At 39.7% G+C, this 11,377-nt stretch overlaps 1 protein-coding gene across 2 annotated transcripts in view; it reads left to right on the top strand.

Annotated features, from left to right (window-relative positions):
• Positions 1-4,637: 4,637 nt before the first annotated feature.
• Positions 4,638-11,377, top strand: part of LAMP2 (lysosomal associated membrane protein 2) — a 36,021-nt gene continuing 29,281 nt past the window's right edge. The window contains exon 1 of one of the 2 annotated variants that reach the window (XM_016122091.2): positions 4,638-4,833. In XM_016122091.2, coding sequence (XP_015977577.2) covers positions 4,770-4,833 — 64 coding nt within the window. In that variant the 5' untranslated portion in view covers positions 4,638-4,769. The remainder of the gene's footprint in view (positions 4,834-11,377) is intronic. The other variant, XM_016122101.2, reaches the window with a different exon arrangement.

Genomic DNA, 11,377 nt, shown 5'->3' with positions numbered 1-11,377 from the left:
AGTAGAAATCAGAAGTCAATGGTCGGCCGGCTAGTCTAACAGAAAGAAGGCATGTATCTTGCCACTTTCTCTGATGTGACACAGATGGGAAAAACCTGGGAAATATTCTGCTGGGGAGACCATTCTGCCAGCTGAACACTTAGGTCATACAGTCTCTAAAGGTCAGAACCTATTCTTAGATATGCCATTCATTCATTAATTCAATAAACATTTACTGAACACCTACTATGAGAATAAATTGGTGAATAAAATGGCCATGTTCTCTGCCCTAAAGAAGCTCACAGGGCACTATGGGGTCCGGGCCAGGGAACAGACAATTACAGTGTGATGAATGTTGTTGTGAGGTATGTCCAGGGCATTAGGGGAGCACACTGGTGAAACATCCCAAAATCAGTTTTGGCTTGTTAAAGAATGTTCCTTTGGAGAAAATCATGTCACCTGACAGGAAAGCAGAAGCCATCCTGGTGTTGGAGGATGTGGGAGGAGAAGGAATGTTCTAGGCGAAATAGAACTATAAGTTATTTTAATTTTGTTCTTTGTGCTTAGCAGTGTTTTATGAATGTTCTTCATTGGACATATATTACATTTATATAAAAAGGATTTTAAAATATGAAGGATAATAATAGCTCTTTTTAAATCAGTGAGCACCAATGAGAACTTTCTTAGGTCTGTGACACACTGACAGGAAGAGAAGGAAGCACAACAATTACTACTACTTATAACAGTAACAAAAATATCTGTTGAGTGCTTACTATGTGTTGGCACTTTCCAGGCACCTCATTTAATCTTTACAATAATCCTACGTGATAGGTACAGCTTTTATCATCTCTATTTTATAGATAAGGAAACTGAGGTCCAGAGGTCACACAATTAGTAAGTGGTAGAAGCAGGAATTGAACTGAGGCAGTCCAATGGCAGAACCCCAGCTCTCAATGTCTACACTATACTGCCCCTCTTTAAATGATTAAAAGGATACACACAAGAGAACAACTAGTGCTTTAACTTCACCCTCTTCCAAGAAGCACCTTCTTGCCATAAGCTAACTATGTCCCTGTCTCCTCCAAGCTGGGGAGGTAAAGGATGGAGTGCGGGGCAAGGAAGAGTCTTTGTGTGTGTGGACAGGGAGATCAGAAGCACAAAGAGCATGGTGATTTTCGTAAGGTTGCGCAATAATGTAATGGCTGAATGGGTTCCAAAAATCCACTTCAGCATCACGATTGCTGGATCCCTTTGTTCTGGCCACACCAGCAAACCTTGTCTTGTGGGAAGCATCCAGTTTTCAAAACAGCAACATACGTCTAAACGGTTTATTAAAATGCCCTTATATTAATGGTGCAGTTCTGTGATGCAATTCCTATGTTAACCACATGGTGATGCTGCAGACAGATCTAGAAATGTCTTGGGGAGGAGGGGTTTATAGATATTTGCACAATTAGTAGTTGATAGATAGATGGCCATTGAGATGGGGAACATGGCAAAGGGAATGCAGTTAGCATTCATATATGTGGAGAGCCAGAGGAGAGAAAGAGCAATTAGAGGGATCGTTTTATAAACTATATAAATGTCTAACCAAGTGTATGCTTCAAACTAATAAAATAAAATTTAAAAAAAGAATATTTGTACTATTTTTATCAGCCACAAAATTAAAAGTTATGCAGACATTTAAAAGAATGAGGTAAAGCCATATGACTTTTCAAAGAACATATTCAAGATATGCCACTAAGTAAGAAAAGCAAGTCACAAAACAATATGAAGAGCATGCACATATTTGTCTATTTTTTTAAAAAAATAATATAAATACATATGCAGGTACATGCATAATCTTTTTACCTGATAGTATAAAATGAGCCCATTAACAGTTATGACTCTGAGGAGTGAGATTTTCTATCTTTTCAAATTATTTCATTTTAAAAATTATTTGCATTCATTAATTTTAAAATCATTATTACAAAAACAATCCAATTGCTATAAAAATTTAAATACTGCAGAAGTTAATAAAAGTTCCTTCTCCCCCACCTCTTAATCTCATCCCCAGAGGACAGGTAACCATGAATATGAGTTTGGGACCCTGTTATTCAGGGTGTGGTTTCCAGAACAGCAGTATCAGGATCCCCTGAGAAGTGCTAGAAATGCAGATTCTCATGCTCTACCCCAGACCTGCTCAAATTCCATAGTGAGGCCCAGTAATCTGTGTTTTAAAAAGCCTTTTTGGTGATTTTGATGCATGTTCAAAGTTGGGAACCCTTTCATTTAAGCAGGTTAGACTAGACCTTATTTTTTGGAGGGAGGGGGGTTGAGAAGACTCCTACTGGAGAAAACTAATAACTAAATGGCATGTCCCTGTTCACTCAATGAACTCTAACTCAAGGGTAGGCAGCCCCTTGAGCCCACTATGACCTCTATGTTGGGGTGAGCGCTGACAATACTGTCACAGTTGGGGGGTATCACGCAGAAAAGAGTAACATGTGAGAGGGAGAAAGGGAAAAGGAGTGTAGGAGAAACTGAAAGGAGTATGAGTCAGAAAAGGAAAAGGCAGAGAGAGAATGCAGAATTGAAAAATCATAATTTGGTAAGTAGGTGACACTAATACCTCAGGGCCATTTATTCATTGATTTAATAAGCACATATAATTTTTTGCATTTAAATATCTTTATATTTATATTCATTTCCATCTTCTGACTTACACATTTTATTGGCTATCATTTACCAAATCTGATAGGGTCATCTCTTACACCATTCAGTATCTTCACATTATGGAAGTGTTTGCCAGTAATCCCTGCTCCTTGGCCAAAAAGACATAAGCTCTCAAAGCTTCTCAAAAGAGTCCTAATTTACCTATGGTGGTAGGAAGCTGGACATGTGGGGTGTGTGTGTGTGTGCGCGCGTGCGCTGAGGAGGTTTTGCCCACTAGGGAGGTATGAAGTATGATAGGAGAGGAAGCACACGTAAAAGCACTCTGGGTGCAGCAGTATCAACGATCAACAGATATGAGGCTCAGAAGCTCAGATCAGAGGGGATGTCCTGGAGTTCCTCAAATATGGATCTAGTCCCACAGACTTGCCTCTGCTGCAGAAGAGCCTAGGGCCAGCTCCTTCCACTGGGCTGGGATAATGTGAGATAGTACATAGGGTTTGGAGAAAAAACATTAAATGATTGTGAGTGTGGAAGCTCAGACCAAACAAAGTTTTGAGTATTTTTAGTCTATTTTTACTGACAAAATACCCACCATTTACATACAACTTCCAAAACATTGTTATGTCTCATGAAGGTTTCTGTCTCTGTCAAAGAACCAGCATTTGCTTTGTCAGGGGGAAAGGCTGTGATGGAGGGATTTAGCATATAAGGCTACTCTGCCTCACTGTGTTCCATTTTAAAAAATTTGATGACATCTGCCATAGGTTAAGGACAGGAATGTATTAAAAGGGACATTTGACTCATTGGGGCACTTGGTTTCTTTATATTTTAAATAAACAAGCATTTACTCTTACAGAATCCTAGAACTGTAAAGCTGGAGCCAACTTAGAGATCATCTCTGACCTATTAACGTTGCCTTGGGGAGTTCTCAGTAAAATACAATGCGTAGGCCCCACTCCAAACAACTGAACCTGAATCTCAAGGGGTGGGACCAAAGGGACATTTCAAGTTTTACAGCCCTGCAAGTGGTTCCAGCATTCAGCCAGGATTGAGAAACAAATTCTTAGGACTGCCACAGACCTGTTGTTTCAGAACTCTGGGGAATGAGGTAAAGGAATCTGTATGTTATTAAAAATCCCCAGATGATTCTTTTGGAAACTAAGATTTGAGAAGCAGTGCTTTATCCCAATTTAAGATTTTTATAGTTTTTGAATGCTTTCATTTGTTGATTTTTTAGGTTTCATCTGTTCAAGCGTTAAATATACCAAATAGTATTTTTAGTATGAATTCATTAAAGAATATTTACATGTGTATATGCATTGAAAAAAAAACTGGAAGGAAGGATGGATAGATAGATGATAGAGGATAGGTAGGTAGATAGATGCATGCATACATGCATACATAATACATACATAGATTCTCTCTTTGGGTAGTAGGAATATGGATGATCTTTTTCTCCCCTCTTTCTATTTTATTTCTATCTCATTTTGTTTCCTTTTGTATTTAAAGAAGTCTCTTCCTCTTTCTGAGTTCAATTTCCCCATCTGAAAAACAGGGTGTTGTAAGTTAGTGAACTTCGAGGCCACGTCCTGCTCTGCAGGTCAGTGACTACATACTGCCCCGCAGCTCCCTTGTCCGTTTAACAGTATGAACTGCATAGGTAACAACAGTGTTTGGAGAATCATCATGTATTTTTGTATGCATTATGTTGTGATGCCTAGCAACCGTTTTAACTCCAGCAAAATTATACTCTTCTTCCTCAAGAAGTCGAAAGTGAAATAACCTCTATTATCTACACCCACCCCCCGAAAGTTCATCCTCTCCTTTTAGCCTCAGATGAGGCCGTCCGAGCATAACTCTTAGGAGCTAAGAGTGATTGTGAACCAAAAAGCCAGGGCGTGGTCGCCCCAACCACCCGCCCCTATATCACCACCCCTCTCGCCGCTTTGAAGCGCGAAGATTGGCTGGAGAGAAGAAAGAGCCCCGCCCCTAGTCTTATGACCCACGCTGAAGCGCCTAATCTTGGCTTCTGCAGCGCTGTGGTCGGCGTTCAGTGGCGTTCTTTCCCTTCTTCCCCCGAGCTGTTTCTGTGGTGTTGCGACTCTCGTCGTCACCGCCACCTGCTCTTTGGAATCATGGTGTTCTTCCGCCTCTCCCCGGTTCCGGGCTCGGGGCTTGTTCTGCTCTGCCTCGTCCTGGGTGAGTTGCCGGGCCCTCCTGCTCAGTCCTTCAGCCTGGGCCAGGGGCGCCCAGTTCAAAGGCCGCATCCAGTGAGACTGGTCCCAGGGGGAGGGGGTTGAGAGGCTGAATGGCTGACAGTGGGCGGTGGCGCTAGCCCAGGCTAGCAAGCAGTGACCTAGAGAAGGCCTGACCGAGGGATAGCGGGGGAAGGAGGGCCTGTGAGAGTAAGAAGGGGCAAGTAAAGGGGGGTGGACGCCAAGGGAGTAGGTAGGAAAGGGCGAGGAGTGGAGCTGATCGGGGTAGGAAGAGTAACTTGGGGAACACACTAAAGAGTGAGCATAGGAGGACAGTACATGCATATTCTGGAATGTCAGAGACAATTTAAGAGTCCTGGTTTTCTAAGATCAGGGAAGAGTTTTGAAGATGGTGGAAAAGTATAGGGGGGACAGAAAATTGGGCAGGGAAGAGACCGTGCCTGCGTGGAGAAAGTTGGAGGAAGAGGGGCCAGGTGACAGTAGAGTCTGAGGGGCAGTGAGAAGGTTGGGGGCTTTTATGAGTAGGAATTTAAGGCTGTGGAGGAAGGGTGATTAAAGAGATGACGAATGATGCCAGATTTGAGTTTTCTGGTTGGAGTTTTGGGAGGGAAGGGACCTACGGTGGCTGGGGCAATTTCCAGGTTAGAAAACTCCTGCCTAACCTCTAGAGACTAAAGGGATGAGTGGGAACTTCGGTGGGGATTGAATATGTGACTTCGAGGTGTTGAAGATACCGGTTTTCTACCAGTTTTGCTACTTCCTCTCAGCCAAAAAATCCCCAGATGTTTCATTTGGGAGGGCCTCCCAGATACAAGATTTTGGAGGTGGTGTATCTGATTCTTGTATACTGCCTCTTTGCCTTCAGACACCGTTTTCTTCTTCCCTATCATACAAATGGTCTGTTACCTGGTGTTCAGGGGAGGAGGTGTAGGGATTAGGTAACTTCCTAAGGGTTGGGTTGTTACCAGATCCTCAGAATGGCTGGGTGAATATTGGCTGATTGTGCTGTGACACCCTCCCCCTATAAGCAGTAGGGCCCTGCTGGTTTTAATGCCCGAAAGGTGTACTTTGTCCAGAATCTTTCTTCCTGACCTGATTCATCCTGTTTGTTGCTATCCACTGACTCTTGCTGTTTGTAACCTTAAAAGAGAAGGAGGAGGAGGAGGAGGAGGAGGAGGAGGAGGAGGAGGAGGAGGAAGAAGACGACAGAAGAAAGAAGAAGAAGAAGGAGGAGGGGGAGGGGAGGGGAAGGGAGAGGGGACAGACCCAAATGGGAGTAGAGAGGAAATAGATATATTATTAGAAGACTGAGAAGACAATGAGAAGTATACATCTTGTAATACACATTTCAGTAGAATAAAATCAACACCCTTGGACAGTGGATTGTCAATCAAGGGACATTTGGCAATATCTGGAGACGTTTTTGGTTGTCATAACTGGGAATTGCTTTTGGTATCTAGTGGGTAGAGGCCAGGGATGCTTCTAAATATCCTACAATGTATAGGACAGCTCCCCGAAACAAAGACATATCCTCCTCAAAATGTCAGTAGTGCCAAAATTGAGATATCTTGCTTCAGAGCCACAGCATTGGAAGGGTTCTTGATTATCTGATCTAGTGATTCTCAAGGATCTTTGCTGGGTGTCTTGTCAGATCAAAACTATTTCCAGAAAAATACTACAAAGTTATTTGTCTTTCTCACTCTCTTTCTCTCACCAGTGTACAGTAGAGTTTTCCAGAAACTATATAATAAGTGATGACATCACCACTCTTTTGGCTCTGAAGTGTTTTATTCGCATCTTGATTTTAACTTCTAATACAGCAAATACCAATAGATATATCTCATATAAGCCAAAGCTCTTCGAAGTCCTCAGTGGATAAGAGAGTAAAGGGGATCCTGACACTGAAACATTTGCAAATCCCTAATCTAGTCCAGCTGTCTACATAGTGCAGGAAAGTTATGTAAACCTTCTGACAGAGGGTGGTGGAGGCTTTGCTCAAGCACAAGACAAAGCTTTAACGTACTGTGAAGCACTTACTGAGGGCCAAGTGACCCTGAGAGAGCCTGTTTACCAGAAAAGCACCTTATCAGTGACTAGAACACATCAGACCAGTAATTCACTGCCAACTGAATATGCACAAACACAACACTTATTATTAAGAGAAAGTGAAAAAAATAATAGTTGTTTTACTTGTTGGCTTTCATGTCATTGTTTTGTTTTTTAATGAAAGCTTTTTGTTTTGTTTTTACAAAAGCAATGCTTCCGTATTGCAGAAAATAAACAGGCGAAAAGAAGCACATAAAAGAACCCATTGGCTCATCTGCAAGTTTGCCATTTATTGATTAGGACTAACTAGATTCATCCTCTTGGAAGATTTCCAAGATTGATTCCCTCACTTCTAAGTTCAGAGCAGGATCTGGAGGAGTAAAAGTTAGTAATATACTCAGATCAGATTTTTAAAAGGTACCACCTAGGATGAACTAGAAACTATGTCTTCTACACAATTGCTTTATCTGAGAGCTGTTGGTTCAGTGCGGTGTTCAAACTCCTTCCATGTGGTTTTATCTCTTGAGAATTTAGTAGGTCTCAAGTTGCTTGGTGCATTTTGCCTGTCGCTCTTATATATTAAAATGCCTATCAAGAATAAGTTTTTGAAGACTCACTAAATATTTGTAAAGTACCTGTTATGAATCTCATGCTGTTCTTGGGTACTGCAGAAAATACCAATCAAGGAGGATCTGTCCTGAATTTATAGTCTCATAACATTAATGCTCTAGCTGTGCCACTTTCACTTCATGACTTTATAACTATCCCAGCCCACCAGTAACTTTACTTTTTAAAAATAGCTGCCTTAGAGTAAGTATAGAAAAGAATTCTTAGAATCTATATATTGGTCTTTTTCACAGAGATTAAATTATGCTGATATTTATTTGAATGAATTGTAACTGACTAGAGAACTTTCTGGAGAAGAGATATATAGAAGCATTATAAAGAGAGTAGTGGATGAAAATCATTTCCTAGCATCATTGCTTAACTGTGTTCCCTTTGTGTGACATAGATTCCAGATTTCTGCAGTTATGGATTCTTGTAATGAGTGATTTTCATTTTTTATGGGGTTGAGACTTTCTGGGTGGGGAAAAATCTCAAAATATCCTGAGTGTGTGCTTCACTGGGTGGAGCCCCTCCCTCTCACAAATGTTTATCGCATAGATAAAGCAATGGGAAAGACAGATGAGGTCCCTGCTTTCATGGAGTTTACATTTTAATGGTGGAAGACAGCCCAACAGGTCAATAATATAATTTCAGATAGTGATAAGCGCTATGAAGAAAATGCAGGAGGTAATTTGGAAGAAGAATGAGCAGATAATAAGAGTGGGTGATGGGGTTAGAAGGCCTTCCATTGTTGTGTAATATTTAAGCAGAGACCTGAGTGTTAGGGAAGTCAGCCAGGTGAGCATCTGGAGGAATAGGAGTTAATCTTGTCTTTCTCAAACTCTTAGGTTATTAGGCTAGCCTATTTTCTACTCTTTTTTTATTCTTCCAGCACCAGTGAAGTCTCCCCTATGGTATTCGTTTCTGAGAATGGAGACTTTCTTATGTGGTGGTGTTTCCCTCTGCCTGCCTCACACAGAGCCAGGTACATGGTTAACCCTCCATAAGTTTTTGTTGAGGGTGTTCATTCATTGATGGGCACTGGGGATATGATGGTGAACTAGACCAACTTGTTCTTCTTATTCTTTTTGAACCTTTAATTATGTTTTGCAAGAAGTTCTTTTAGTCTTTGGGTTGAGAACCTCAAAATCAGTGCTAAGCAGTACATATAATTATAAACCAATTTATTAAAGTATAATACCATATAATAATACTAGTATCTTACCGGTCCCCCTTAAGATTTACCTACATAATAGTGAAGGTTAACACTGAGAACTAGGAAGTCCTTGATGAGAAAGAGAATAAAGTTTTCCTAAAGAACCAATCTCTCCTTTTGGAAGTGATCTAAAAGAGAATGTAAGCATTGAGATTTTTCCACATACGGTTATACTGATAACTTTGATTTCAAGGTTCTGCTAAAATTATTCTGGCTATAATAGAGCTACTTGAAAGGACAGGCTTAATATTTGTCCATTAGTCATTGGTTATCACATCTGATAGGATTATAGATATTCAAATATTTCCATTAGTGCAGCTTTCTTTCTCTATCTTTTGGGTGGAATTTGTGATCAAGGATTATTTTCACAGCACTGTGGCTGACTTAAGTGATCCATTAGTGCAGGAAGGCTGCTCCTTCCTTCTGTAGTGAGAAGAGCATTCTCATCATCATCTCATATTAAAGTGATCAGAGATATCCTCCAATCCAAAAGTATACTTTATAAGTATTTGTTGGTATCCTGCTGTGCATTGCAAAAGTTCTGGAGGTCTGCCAAATACCACTCAGCAATAAGCACTTTCCATTAGTTGAATAGTGATGGATCTTATTTCTTTACCTGCTCTCTGACCTCAAAAAGTTAAATTATGTTGTAGCTTACATTCATATTATTATTTTTCCTTTTTAAGAGATTTACCAAAAATCAAGATTGTCAGCAACTGAATGTGATGATTGTACCTATATTAGGAATTGTGAGGAACTGTTGATTTGACTTAACAAACCTATGACTAGAAAAGAAAGTAAATAGGCATTGTATGCCTGTATCCTGTTTTGTGTGTGTGTGTGTTTTTGTTTTTGTTTTTTTAAGGACGCTTTGCTCAGCATTGTTCTGAATTGATGAGTTTGAGGATGAGTCCATACCTTAATATGATTTAAGTAAAAATACAGGTAACAGTTGGGAAGGTTCTCTTTAGGTGCTATGTTTACTAGAAGGGAGGCTTGTAAACTGGAATCTTTAATTTGCTTGGCAAAGTTCTCTTAACTCTGAAGAGTTTACATGCTTTTGAAGAACCTGTTAGAGAAATAGTCACACTACAATTCTTTGCAAGGTTAACTTGCCCAGTCTCACAGTGAGTAAATTGGATAGCCTGATTTGAATTCTAGCTCTTCAATTCCAGGGATGGGGTCCTTAATCACCTCATAATATTGCCTCTTATATCATTGTTTGTTTGTTTTCTTCTTGGTTTTGTTTTACCAGCATTATCTTGTCTCCATCCGACCCCCCCATCTTGTTTATAAATGTTTATTTTTCAGCTACATCGGGTCAAATAGACTTGTAAAACCTAGCCATTTTTTGCAGTATCTTATGCTTGGATAAATAAGTTCTGAGTTCTAAAATAACCTATAAATGAATTCTTTGGAAACAAGATTGAGAGGATATTTGAATGTGAGAAAGCTGATTTTGAGGCATGCCTTTTTCTTTGGAGAATGGACTCTCAGCTCTATAATTACATACTCTAAGTTATGTTCAACTATATATTTTTTTAATATCATAAAACCTTTAAACAAAAATGGTTTGTTCTAAAATCAAACACAGAAATAAGGATGGAAATGACTTGCTGGAGGTTTTTTACCAAAGGGTAAATGTTTCAACTATAAACTTAAAAGAAAAGCATTATTCCTAGCATGGAATTCATGTAAAAAATTGTTGAGAAAACTGACATGGGGGTTGAAGGAGTCTCTAGAAGACTAATAGGTTGAGTTCATAATTTGGAAGAGCTAAAAGATTGACCTTTGTGTGATTAGATCAAGCTATATTTCAGGTTCTTGGTGCAGGATATTTTTACCTTGACACAATCAATCAGTATTTATTGAGAATCTAATATGTATTTGGCACTACTAAGAATGATAAGAGATAGAGGAAACATAATAGACATAGTCTCCCCTACCATAACACCCATGATGGATGGCATTCATATAAAAGACACAGTCATAGGGGCTGTGGCACAGATAAGATCATCTGTTTAAGGGAGCATATTGGAATTCAAATGAGAGGCAGAGATGTTATCAAAAGGGAATCTTTCTCTCTCTCTCTCTCTCTCTCTCTCTCTCTCTATATATATATATATATATATATATATATATTTCATTCGTTCATTCACAGACTAGTACTTTTTTTGTTAGTTAATAAATTATTTGCTGTTTGCTATAATTTACCATGGCACATCAGTTCGTTGTGAAATGACAGTTGAAGATTGCTGTTGTGGAGCTTACGACAATAGAGAGGCAGTTTTGCAGGCATAAAATAAATGAATAATTCAGGATAGTATAACAGACTGAAGTATGGGCGTATGCAGTATGACTGCTCCTCGAGGGCTTTTTTAATCAAGGAATTCTTTGTGGAGAAATGGCTGCTGAGAAATGGATAGCGTATTAGTCCAGGCTCTCAATGGTAAGCAACACTAATAAAATACGATTGATTTTAAGCAGAAAAGGAATTTATTAAAAAGATACCAGGCTATATGCATACCCTTCGACCCCACATTTTCATTCCTGGACCCAAGAGGTGCACATATACATGTGTTCACCAATGTGTCCATTTGTGATAGAACCAAACTGGAAATTATCCAAATGTCCATCAACAGTAGCACAGATGTATAGT

This window comes from Rousettus aegyptiacus, unplaced genomic scaffold (genome assembly GCF_014176215.1).
Source record: "Rousettus aegyptiacus isolate mRouAeg1 unplaced genomic scaffold, mRouAeg1.p scaffold_m13_p_9, whole genome shotgun sequence".
Taxonomy (NCBI): domain Eukaryota; kingdom Metazoa; phylum Chordata; class Mammalia; order Chiroptera; family Pteropodidae; genus Rousettus; species Rousettus aegyptiacus.
This window is presented reverse-complemented; position numbering and strand designations above follow the sequence as displayed.